This window comes from Parambassis ranga, chromosome 24 (assembly GCF_900634625.1).
Source record: "Parambassis ranga chromosome 24, fParRan2.1, whole genome shotgun sequence".
NCBI classification, from domain to species: domain Eukaryota; kingdom Metazoa; phylum Chordata; class Actinopteri; family Ambassidae; genus Parambassis; species Parambassis ranga.
This window is the reverse complement of record NC_041043.1, coordinates 14,903,713-14,915,012: the sequence shown is the minus strand read 5'-3', so window position 1 is coordinate 14,915,012 and position 11,300 is coordinate 14,903,713. Positions and strand designations below refer to the sequence as shown.

The following is an 11,300-nucleotide window of genomic DNA, read 5'->3' as shown; positions in this document are numbered from 1 at the left end:
GCCAGAAGCAGCTGGGATGCAGCTATAAAGGTGCTGAGGAACACCTTTATATCTACAGCACAGAGGTCCTACACACACACACACAGGTATGGTCCCAGTCATTTTCCATATTGAGGACTGCTGTATAGACACATATGGACATGATTATCCTATCCTTCAGTCCAGGTGAAGAGGATGAAGGAGCTCTGTGTGTGATCAAGATAACACTGTAAGTGTCATTATGTAACACAGCAATTTCCCAGGCAGACGGACGCTGACACAACACCCAGGTGGGATCCATCCGACGGAGGCAGATCAGCTCTCATCCAGCTATTAACGTGAGTCTGAACTTCTTTTTTTTGTTTAGCAGACAGCTCAGACATAGCAGAAATAATTACTAATAAATAATTAAATACTTCCTTTAAAATCGTGCCAGCTTTATTTCAAAGTGTTATTTCAAGTGTTCTCCTCTCCGTCCAATGGCTTTATTGCAGATATTGGCATGTAAGCGGTGGAAGAACCATGGAGGGAGCCAGCGCCGCTGTCTTTATCACAGTTCAGAAGATCTACTACCCGCTTCTTTGCATCATGGGTATTCCAGGTTTGGATGTTTGACTTTATAATAATTAACAATAATAACGTTTTTAAATCACTTTAAAACTTTGAGTCATTAAAATAGAAATCTTTTTCGCCTTCTGTTGTCTCTGAGTTTAGCCTGACATTAGCCTTTTAGCTCCTTGTTTTGATCATATCATCATCAGCATCGAGTGTGAGAGCTGACGTCATACACAGGGCAAAGTTTCCGACTTCCTGTGTGCTGACGTCAGCGGAGACCAAAACAAGAGCTGAAAGGAGGCTAATTAGCTCATCATGCTAACATTGCTCCCTGTGTGTCGTGTGGTCGTCTGTCCTTGCAGCAAACCTCTTCACATTCTACATGATCTGTTTCCGTAACTGCGGGATGTCCAACACAGCCATGATTTACCTGAGCTTTCTGGCGATCGTGGACACCTTCTACCTGCTGTGGGTAATCCTTATCGACCTGACGCTCACCTTCTGGATGCTGCAGCCCTTCTGGCACTCTCACCCCTGGTGTGGCATTCTGGGATTCCTGCAGTATGGCTCTCTGTACAGCTCCTCCTGGATTGTGGTGATGTTTACCATCGAGCGCTACCTCGTCCTCCGAAGCACAGCTGCCAAACAGCATTTCTCCCAGACAAAGGTCACCAAACTCACCTGTGTGGCCATTGTGCTGGTGTCACACCTGGTGTCGGTACCGCTGGGCTGGATTAACATGGTCGCACCTGTGAACTTCACCGTGGACGGGGAGAACGTGACATTGCCGCGGTGCAGTTACCGCACTGAGACCTACGCTACTGTTATAGTGGGGATAACTACCTTCCTCTCTGGAGGCATCCCCATCGCGCTGGTCATCATCTTCAACTACCTCATCGGGTACCATCTGTGCCGTGCCAGCAACCTCTTCACCAAAGAGGAGCTGCGCGCCATGCACGGGAGGAGCACCAGGGGCATGCTGAAGAGGACCCTCCTGCTGCTGGGCACCGTCTCCGTGGCCTTTGTTGTGCTCAGCCTGCCGCGCTTTGTCACTTACTGCATCCTGAGAACTGAGTACAACAGGGAGAACTTCAACAGGAACGACTACACCATTCCCATCAACGTGGCCGGAGACTTGGCCAACATGCTGCAGAACCTCAACTCCACCACCAACTTCCTGCTTTACTGCATGGTCAGCCGGCGCTTCCGGCGGGAACTGTTTCAGGTGGTGACGTGTAAGAGAAGAGCGCTTGAGCTGGGCTCGTTCCTCACCCACACTACCATGAAGGTCTTCTCAGTTGTGGATCACAAGACATCGCCGTCCAGTGACCCTGTGTCTGTGGTGCTAACCAACCTCAAACAGACGGCGGACAAAGAGCTGAAGTGACTCCAACGTGCAGACATCCTGGATCATGTTTAAATGATCACATTGAACAAACCGAGAGGCAACCAAAAAACCAACTGAGCTTATCTTTAAAGGTCGGGTAGGAGAGTTCATCCTGATGCACTTTTTGTTAAATTAGTGTAACTTCTCTTTACAATCTGATAGCAACCAATTAGTTCGGCAGTTTCGCATTAAAACGATGAATATGAATCATCTGTGGAAGCTATAAAACACTAAAAACATCAGCCAATCCTCCGGGTGGACCCTGCACAGAGTATTGGCTGGTCGTCACTCTCTTCCTGCTCTGCGCGCACCAGAGAGGTACGTGCATGATGGCCGACGTCACAGACCGCAGCTCGTCTTCAGTGTAACGCGCGTCCATGTGATTGGGAAGCGTGGCTTCGGGGTGAGCTCCGAGAGAAAGGGGTGTGTGTTTACTTTCCAAATCTGGCTGACTCTCACTGAGTTTTCAAAATCTCCTACACTACCTTTAAGATTATTTAGCCCTGGTAGCATCGTGGTTCTTGGGATGAATCATGAAAACGAAGCTGAGCGGAGCTTCTCTTCAAATTCATGCAAACAACATGCTAGTTAGCAAATATTAGCATGCTAAAAATTGTGTCTTCTTTGGGATTCAGTCATAAGTGCACTTGAGTACACTGTGTACATGTGTGTGAGTTGTGTGGCTGCATTTAACAAGCATGCTGGCTTCTGTGTGGAAACCTTTGTAAAAGTGTAAAATAAAAATCATACAATGCACAGTGTTGCCTCCGTGTTTGTGTTGAGCATGAGCTGAGCATGAAACTTGATGCTTCTCCACTCAAAGTACAGTTAAACCTGACTGGCTGCATTGTACCTGTCTTGCTGAGGAAGCCACCTGATTGGCTACCTCACACTCTATTTACATAAATAGGTCAGATGACTTCCAAAGCTTTGCATAAGACAGGGAGGGGCGAGCGGCAGGATTGTTTCCTGTTTGCCTCAGAACAGGTTGGTGCTGTGGCTGAGGGAATAAAACAGAGGTATGTGTGGGCGTACGCTGGTGTTTGTCTTTATTCTTTGTATGTGAGTGTTTTTATTAAACACTGGAAAGCTGCTTCTGATTTGATCTTTGATCTTTGATCTGTAATGTAAGATAACATGGCTTTCAGATCAGTGATCGTGACCTTTGGTCAGGTTTGTGACAACTGTGTTGCGCTCCTGTAGAGATACACCTACTGTTCAGCTGAAAGAATGTGTTGACAGGCCTGCTGTACACTTCATTCTGTGTCTTCGGTTCTACCTTTGCTTCGGACTTGTCGTTCTTTTCATGGCTCTTGTTGTGATTGTTGCTGCGTGTGTCTCTTTAAGGTGTTGTGCTCTATTAAAGTTCATTCTCACCGCTCCAAAGGCCACAGACTCTTTTTCTCAGGAAGAAAATGGACTCTTCCAAAGGTAGGAAACCCCCACAGCACTTTTAAATCTGTCTGAAAACAGGCCTGCTGGTGAATAACTGACCCGTTTCTCTTTTAATTCTTGATCAGGACCTTGCCCACATCAGAGTATTCCAGTTGAAATGGATGAAAGGATGACAGCATCCAGTCTGGACTTGCACTGGCTTCCCAATTGTACACAGTGTAGTGGGCATACAGAGAGCAGGCAGAGGCCAGAGGCCCGAGGCTGTGAACCACTCCCTGACAGGCAGTGCCAGGATGAACCCAGAGAGACCTTTTATCCTGCTCTGGAACCTTCAGGACACATGAGGCCGCCTCACCCTGCAGACATCTGGACTCGTGGTCTCGGAGAGCGGGCGCCGCTATATCAGGAGGACTTCGTGGCTGAGCAGAGAATAGGCGTTGCGGGTCCTTCAGACTGGGCCAGGGACCACTCCGTGGAGGAGGCCGAATCCTTAGAGCCACCTTTCTCACTACTGTCCTACAATACCTACACTCCACGATACCCAATGTCCGGTCAGTGTAAGAGTAAACATACACTGAGGGACCAAATGTTAAATGTAATCGTAATGCTTCATGATTGTTGCCATTATTGATCACTGGAGTTCCCCAAGGCTCTATTCTGGGTCCTCCACAAAGAAAACAGATGTCGCATGTTGATGTCCAGGATGACATATTGTTATAGGCTGGACAGAGCACAAACAAACATTTCTGACTACGTTTGATGTTTTATTCTCTTACATTTGCTTGACAGCTAAAGTTTTTAGGTTAGAAGCTGCCTCACCACCATTTTGCTGCATTGTGTTTCACAACCATCACCAAATGCAGAGTCTATGTCTGTCCCCACATCTCTGTGCAGGACACAACCAAGTGCATGGGAGCAGTCCGAGAAAATGTCCCTGCTGCTCTCCACCAAATCGGCTCAACAACTACTTCCCTAACAATCCCCATCACCCTGCGGGTCCAAGGCAGGAGCCTCACCGACACCACCAACAACTGTTTGTCATTATGATCACATGTTCAGCACAATACTCTCCACATTTGTCACGCTCCGGATGATTCTGATTATGTTCGTCCGCAGGAATCTCCCACAGCGAGGCCTACAACATGAAGCGGCTCCAGCGCCGCTCGTCCCTCGTGGACATGAGTCTCAGCGCGTGGTGCCTCAGAGAGAATTAATGCAAGAGGTCAGCGTGGGTCGCTCCTTCCCAGCAGGTACAGGAGGAGTCACCAGAGAGGTCAGGAGGACCGTCAGCCTTCCTGAGGAGTGCAGTGAGTCACATCAGTCCCCGAGTCAACATGTTCCATCATCACATTGTTCCTGCCTGTGACATGGATTAACCTATCGTTGACAGGGAAGCTCTTCATCACATATTCAGTGGACACAGCCGAAGACATGCTACCATTTGTGAAATTTTTGAGCGATCATGGGTTCAAACCATCAGTAAGTCTGGTCATCCCCCCTTTAATCTTTGACTCTGCCTTCATTTAGACACTCACATTCTAACCGTCTCCCTGCAGATCGACTTGTTTGACAGTCCAATGCGGAGAATGGGCATCAACAAATGGATGGACGGCTTTCTGAACGATGTAAGTCTGATTCAGAGTCTGATTTGCTGCATACTCTGGCGTGTGAACTTACGGCAGGGTGTCATCTGACAGAAATCAGTGCTCATCATTGTGGTCATCAGCCCCAAGTACAGGGAGGATGTGGAGGGCGTCGGAGACGACGAGCATGGCCTGCACACAAAGTACATCCACAACCAGGCAAGTGTGCCGTCAGTGGTTCAGACAGGAACATTTGCTTGTAACATCCCCCTCTTGTGGCTTGTTGTTATATTTCCTCTCACATTTTGGGGGGGGGGGGGGTATATCTGTGGATGCTCTCATTCATCCAGGTCATAGTCATTTCCAAGAGTTTAAATCGAGGCAACTGGACTCAAGGATTGTTTTTTGAAGACGTTTCACCACTCCCCCAAGTGGCTTCTTCAGTTCTGCTACTCTGTGGTCACCAAACACAGCAATGCAGTGGACAAAAACGTCCACTCGGGAGGAAGCCAAAGACAACAGTCTGGCATTTCTTGACTGCCTTGTTCACACTGAAGCAGACAGGGGCCTAAGCATTGAGGTCTACAGGAAACCAACCCACACAGACCAATATCTACTTTTTGACTCACACCACCCAATGGAGCATAAGCTGGGGGTCATCAGGACCCTACAACACCGGGCACAAACAATACCCACAGAGACAGGAGGTAGAACTAAGGAGCAAAAACAAGTAAACACAGCTCTCAGAACTTGTGGCTACCCGAACTGGGCCCCGGTGAAAGCTGGCAAAAGGAAAGAGCAGCAGACAGCCCAACCAGAACAGAACCAGTCACGCCGGAGAAACATTGTCATCCCGTATATATCAGGAGTTTCTGAGAAACTCAATTTTCAATGCACATCAGATCCCAGGACACTTTAAACCCAGCTCTACACTGAGATAAAAACTGGTCCACCCCAAGGACAAAACTCCCAGGGACAGACAGAGCAATGTAATCTATGCAGTTCAGTGCAGTGAGGAATGCTCTGAACTCTATATTGGTGAAACCAAACAACCACTACACAGAAGGATGGCACAGCACAGGAGAGCCACCTCCTCAGGACAAGACTCAGCAGTTCACCTCCACCTCAAAGACAGTGGTCATTCCTTTGAGGATAATAATGTCCACATTCTAGACAGGGAGGACAGATGGTATGAAAGAGGAGTCAAAGAAGCCATCTATGTGAAACTGAAAAAAATCAACCATTAACCAACTAGAGGGATCTTAGTCATGTGACTTCCTGCAAGATCTTGGGGGAGTGGCGGAACATCTTCAAAAATCAATCCTTGAGTCCAGTTGCCTCGATTTAAACTCTTGGAAATTAGACTTTTGTGTTACTTTAACTGTTTAAAGACTGTTTTTGCTTTGGTCCCAGATTCAAAATGAGTTCATCCAACAAGGCTGCCTGAACTTCCGACTGGTTCCTGTGTTGTTTCCCAACGCAACCAAGGTAAGATCAGCAGTGAAGGACACGTGACACTCCGTCCATCCATTTATCTCTACTGGCTTCATTCCAGTTAGTGAACATGCACTTGTTTCGAATGTGGGATTATCCAGAGAAAACCCATGCAGGCATGGCTGAGCGGATACCACATAAACTGAGACTATAGTCCTCAGAGCAGCGAGTGGAGCAGGTTCAGTTTCAGAGGGCTCCCTTTGATACCTGTCTGTCTCCACTATCCATCAATTAAAGGGAAGAAAGACAGAAAACTCACATCATCAACTAGAGAAAAGACAAAAGGAGAACATGTAAAGAGTATACCGTTGAAATCCATGAGCCCTCTCACACCTACCGTCCACTGAACTCAAACTCCAGTTCTCTTCCCCTCTCTGTGAGCTTCATATACAGAGACTGTATATAAAGATCTCGCCTAAAGGTGCTGCCATGTTGGAAAAATATGTCATCTTAGAGCCTGAGTCTGTGCACTGATGTCACAAGACATGAACACAGGAACTAATTAAATACCAATGAACTGGAAAAATGAGCATTTCAACAAAGATCACTGTGATCTCTGGAAAAAAAAATGATTTAAGTACGCCAACAGGGTCAATCCAGGTGTCTTGGCCTCAATTTTGGGGGAGCTGCCAAATCCAACATCTCTATTTACAGCCTGTAGTTGAGACCACAGTAATCATACTCAGGTCCAGACCAACACAACCAGACCTGAGTCTCAAAATCCAGTCTGAGGAGGACATGCAGTTACAGTAAGAGGTCTATAACTGGCTGACCCTCTGTGCTGCCTCTCATTGTAGGAGAAACACGTCCCCCAGTGGCTCCGGAGCACCAGGATCTACCGCTGGCCTCACGACACCGAGGACCTGCTGCTGCGCCTGCTCAGGGAGGAGCGCTACATCATCCCACAGCGAGGCGCCGACCTCACCCTGACTGTGCGTGCGCTCTGAGAGGAGTCTTTGTTACAGTGCAGACAGTGCCGTTCAGCTTCACCTTAATACAGAATATGACAGAAACTTGTGGTTAAGATTATTTCTTAACCTTCTCGACCTTTTTTTTGTAATCTGCAATTGAACAGACACATTATAAAAACAAACTAAAACAGATTAAAGTGAATTTATTCTGGGCTTATCTGGGTGGGTGGGATTTCTGCCACTTTTAAAGCAGGATTAGGTGATGTCATGGGATGAAGGTGGAGGTAAAAATGTCAGTTTACAGTAATTCTCAAAGATCCTCAAATCCCTCATCTGTAAATTTCTAGATTAACCAGAAGGTGGCAGCACACCCCAACTAATAACACTCCCATCTTCTTTCCCGTCTCATTTATTCTAAAGAACAAGTTTAATGTTAACATTAAAAAAAATGGATTTATGGGGTTTATAAATCACTTTGGAGGAAGTCTGACATCAGACACATCCTGTCCATGTGTTTCACACCACCTCCCTGATAAGCCGCCGGCACGGTTTGTGGGGCAGCTTCCACCGCCACCGCGCTCTTCCATCGGTTTAGCTCTCAGCCTGTTTACTAAACCTGACAGCAAAGAGATGATTTGGTCGCGTCCGGGCGTTTATCAGCTGCTGCTGCACCACAGTGTTTCCTGTAAACACAGCTTTAGCCAAGTACCAATAAATCCACTGCTTGTTATTGTTCCAGGACTTGTGTGTGCCACTCCACTCGGCCTTATCTGGTGAGTCCAAAGCAACCAGATGCAGATATTCTCCCAAAAAAGGTCAGCTAGCACTTCCCATGGCTCCTCTGAAGGGCGTTTTAGGGATTATAATCAGCTTGATTCAAGTCTGATGAGAGGTCAATTGCAAATGCATGGAGAGGACACACTGACATGTGCTGACAAACGGATGGTTTTTCGATGAAGGATCCTTTTATTTTCAGCCTGATGTAAAATATTTTCCATCATTATTTTGCCTGTAAAAGACTTTGCTCCAAAATAAAACAGCTAATCTCAGATTAGGCCAACAAATAATATACATTTTCTACCATTCAAGACAACGAAACACTGATTTGTTGTTATTTTATGGAAAATGTGTATTCATTTCTTGTCATGTTCATAACTTTGCTTCAGTTCTGGGACATATAAAAGTCTTTGAGGAACTCAAACAGGTCCCACAGTCCTCTGTGCTTCCATCCATAATAAAAATGTACTGTAAGCCACTTTAGGTAAAAGCTCCCAGCAAATGCTACATTAAATATGGCATATTTCATATTTTCAGATTAGTTTGATGTAAAATGTGTCCCTCTTATGCGCCCGCAGACCTCAGGCGTGCTGCTGGCAAAGACAAGCAGACGGCTGCTGATTGGTTCTTTAAGTGAGGCCAGGCTCTCACTCAAGGTCAACGCGTACGCTCCCACACACATATAGATGAAGATGCTAATGAAACATTTTTCATTATCATCGCGGGAGTCGTTGGCTGCGGTGTCCCCAGCGTGAACCGGACCGAACCAGCTGTTTGGAGAGGGTTTATGGCTCTTTCAGTGGAGAGGAGAAAGCAGTGAGCTCAGCACATTCAGTACTGCTACCTGCCATCTATAGGCTGTTACAGGGGTCTGAGTGGAATACTGAAGAGCCTGAAGGGGGGGAGAAGACACCATGCAGGCTGCAGGGGAAGCAGCTATAGCTGTCTTGCGTGGCACTAATGTGTACATGCATGGTGGTTGTATGAGGCAACAGCTGCGGGGCCCGAAGCTCTCTCTTATTAATGGATGCCTCTTCACATTGTCAATAATAAATAACTACAATCAATATTTAGGTTACCGCCTGTCAGAATTTATTTTTGAATTTAAATTCTGCATAAAATTAAATGTCTTCTTGTGCAATATGCTTTTATTTTTTGTGCATTTAGGGCAATTTAGGGCACTTCTTTCTTTCTTCATTCACAGTAAATATTTAAGCCAATAAGAAGCGTGTTCATACCCAGCAACCAATGAGAAAACAGATGATGCTCTCTCTCTTTGATCTTCATGCTTGTTTGGGTGCTGCAGTGACAAATGAGAGGAGTGAAGTCATTGAATGGTCCGCATTTCTGTTTCCGGTTTCTACGCAGAAACGCATTATTTACAAAATAAAAGTTCCTTACACTTTTGTATTCTCATAAAAAAAAACAAATTTATCTTAATTTCAAGTAGTGTCTTGTATCATTATTCATACTAGCAGCATTTCCCACCAAGGTTCAAATGTTATTTGATTGCTGCTGAATTGTATTAATGTTGGTTTTTTTGTGATATTTGTGCTGTTATTTTGAAAACACTTAACACTTCCGGATTTGACCGGATCTTACTGACTCTTTTTTACTCGTTTAGTAAGTAAACATTGTGACAACAAGGGGACTTTAGCAAAAGCTTATAAGTAAAAACTATAGCAGGCCTACTTGCTTCTTACTTAAAGTATCTCCTGGGGGTTACAAAACAAGTTCAAATACGTGAAATGCTAACTGCTAACTAACTTGGTTAGCTTGGTAGCTAACGTTCGTCTCATAACTGCTGGCTATAAACAACGGTGCCTTTCAAAATAAAGCTAAGTTTCACTCAGGCTCTGTGTATTATCTCCATACGAGTCAAAAACAAAGCTTTTATTTTGAAAGTCGTATTCGGAAGTACGATTATTCTGGATTCCGGCTAGTTTACGCACTCTCATTGGTTCGCTAACGCGGGCTAGCCTGTTATGGAAGAAGAGGGAGCACACCCGAGGGGGCTGTCTGATAAAACGGGACTGGCTGGGACTAGTTCTGAGGCGTGATTTGGAAAGATAACGCTACGTACCGGAAGTCTGGGGTACGTCTTCCTGGCTGCAAACAAAAACACCACAGAGAGTGAGAGAGGAAAAATCACGGGACAGTCACAGTTATAACTGCAACATGGACCCGACAGCTGCGGAGCGCCGGATAATTACCTGCTACCGCTGAGTGTAGCTCTCCGTGGCTGCAAACTGGACCTCGGCGGCGGCGGCGGCGGCGGCGGGACCTCGGGGCGCGCTGAATCTTTGTTCACGTTGTTTTTTCATGGGCTTCCCCTTCGCTCTGTCGTTGTTTTGCCGCCGTGACAGCACCCAGTTCGGCTGGTACAGACTGGCAACCAAGGTCTCCGCTTCCTATGGACTCCCAGTAGTAGTTTTTTGGCTTTTCTGTCCGTAGGTGCCCCTTTGACGGACGCGGCAGTCATGTTTTCCGTGCGCATCGTCACCGCAGACTACTATCTGGCAAGTCCCATCAAAGACTTGGACGTCTGCTACTCTGAATTCAGGGAGAACGACGTGAAGAAAGTGCCGGTGGTGCGGATATTTGGAGCAACACCGGCAGGTAAGACAACTGTTGTGTTTTGTTTGTTTGTTTATTTATTTGTGTGTTTTCTTATGGCAGCAGCAGCAGCACGCGGGGTGCTTGTGTGTGTGTGTGTGTGTGTCTGTGGACACGCGCACACAAACACACGCCCGCGCGCGGTATTGTTTGGAGGAAATTTCAAAGATGCGGGTGCGTGCAGCGTGACAGGAGGATGTGCGGGGTGTTGACGCGGTGTAAGGACCCGCCACGCACCGCTGTTGCTGTGCACACTGACTGGTTACAGTGCGGGGAGCCCTCCGCAGCTCCGCTTTGTTTTCTCTCCACCCTGGTGAGGTGGTGGTGGTGGTGGTGGTGCTGCCACATGTGGCATTCAGGGACAGCTCGAATACTTGGTGGTATTTTTTTCTTTTTATTGTTGCTTATAGCAACCTGTGGAGCATGGACTGCTGCTGCTTTTTTTTTAAATGAATGAAAATTCATTCAGTGAAATGTAGACGCCTGCAGCCATGTAAGCTGAAATACATCAAATTCATTTGGTGTCAATCCAATAAAGACAGAGCCATCAAATACAGCATATTAATATGCAGGATATAACAATGGTGTCATGATAAATGATCA

At 46.4% G+C, this 11,300-nt stretch overlaps 3 protein-coding genes across 4 annotated transcripts in view; all 3 read left to right on the top strand.

Annotated features, from left to right (window-relative positions):
* The first annotated feature begins 264 nt into the window (after positions 1-264).
* On the top strand, positions 265-2,071 carry LOC114428988 (probable G-protein coupled receptor 139). Its single transcript, XM_028397808.1, has 3 exons — positions 265-317; positions 474-580; positions 897-2,071. Exons 2-3 carry the CDS (start codon positions 502-504, stop codon positions 1,919-1,921), a joined length of 1,104 nt encoding a protein of 367 aa, XP_028253609.1. The 5' UTR covers positions 265-317; positions 474-501; the 3' UTR covers positions 1,922-2,071.
* A 786-nt stretch (positions 2,072-2,857) lies between these two features.
* On the top strand, positions 2,858-9,098 carry traf3ip2a (TRAF3 interacting protein 2a). The gene is made up of 10 exons (XM_028398203.1): positions 2,858-2,940; positions 3,269-3,352; positions 3,442-3,867; positions 4,211-4,349; positions 4,433-4,623; positions 4,707-4,795; positions 4,873-4,941; positions 5,014-5,118; positions 6,313-6,387; positions 7,191-9,098. Exons 2-10 carry the CDS (start codon positions 3,337-3,339, stop codon positions 7,338-7,340), a joined length of 1,260 nt encoding a protein of 419 aa, XP_028254004.1. The 5' UTR covers positions 2,858-2,940; positions 3,269-3,336; the 3' UTR covers positions 7,341-9,098.
* Positions 9,099-10,052: 954 nt separating this feature from the next.
* The window catches only part of rev3l (REV3 like, DNA directed polymerase zeta catalytic subunit), a 48,305-nt gene continuing 47,057 nt past the window's right edge, over positions 10,053-11,300 (top strand). For both annotated transcript variants that reach the window (XM_028398193.1, XM_028398192.1), the window contains exon 1: positions 10,053-10,700. In XM_028398193.1, the coding sequence (XP_028253994.1) occupies positions 10,562-10,700 (139 nt within the window). In that variant the 5' untranslated portion in view covers positions 10,053-10,561. The remainder of the gene's footprint in view (positions 10,701-11,300) is intronic.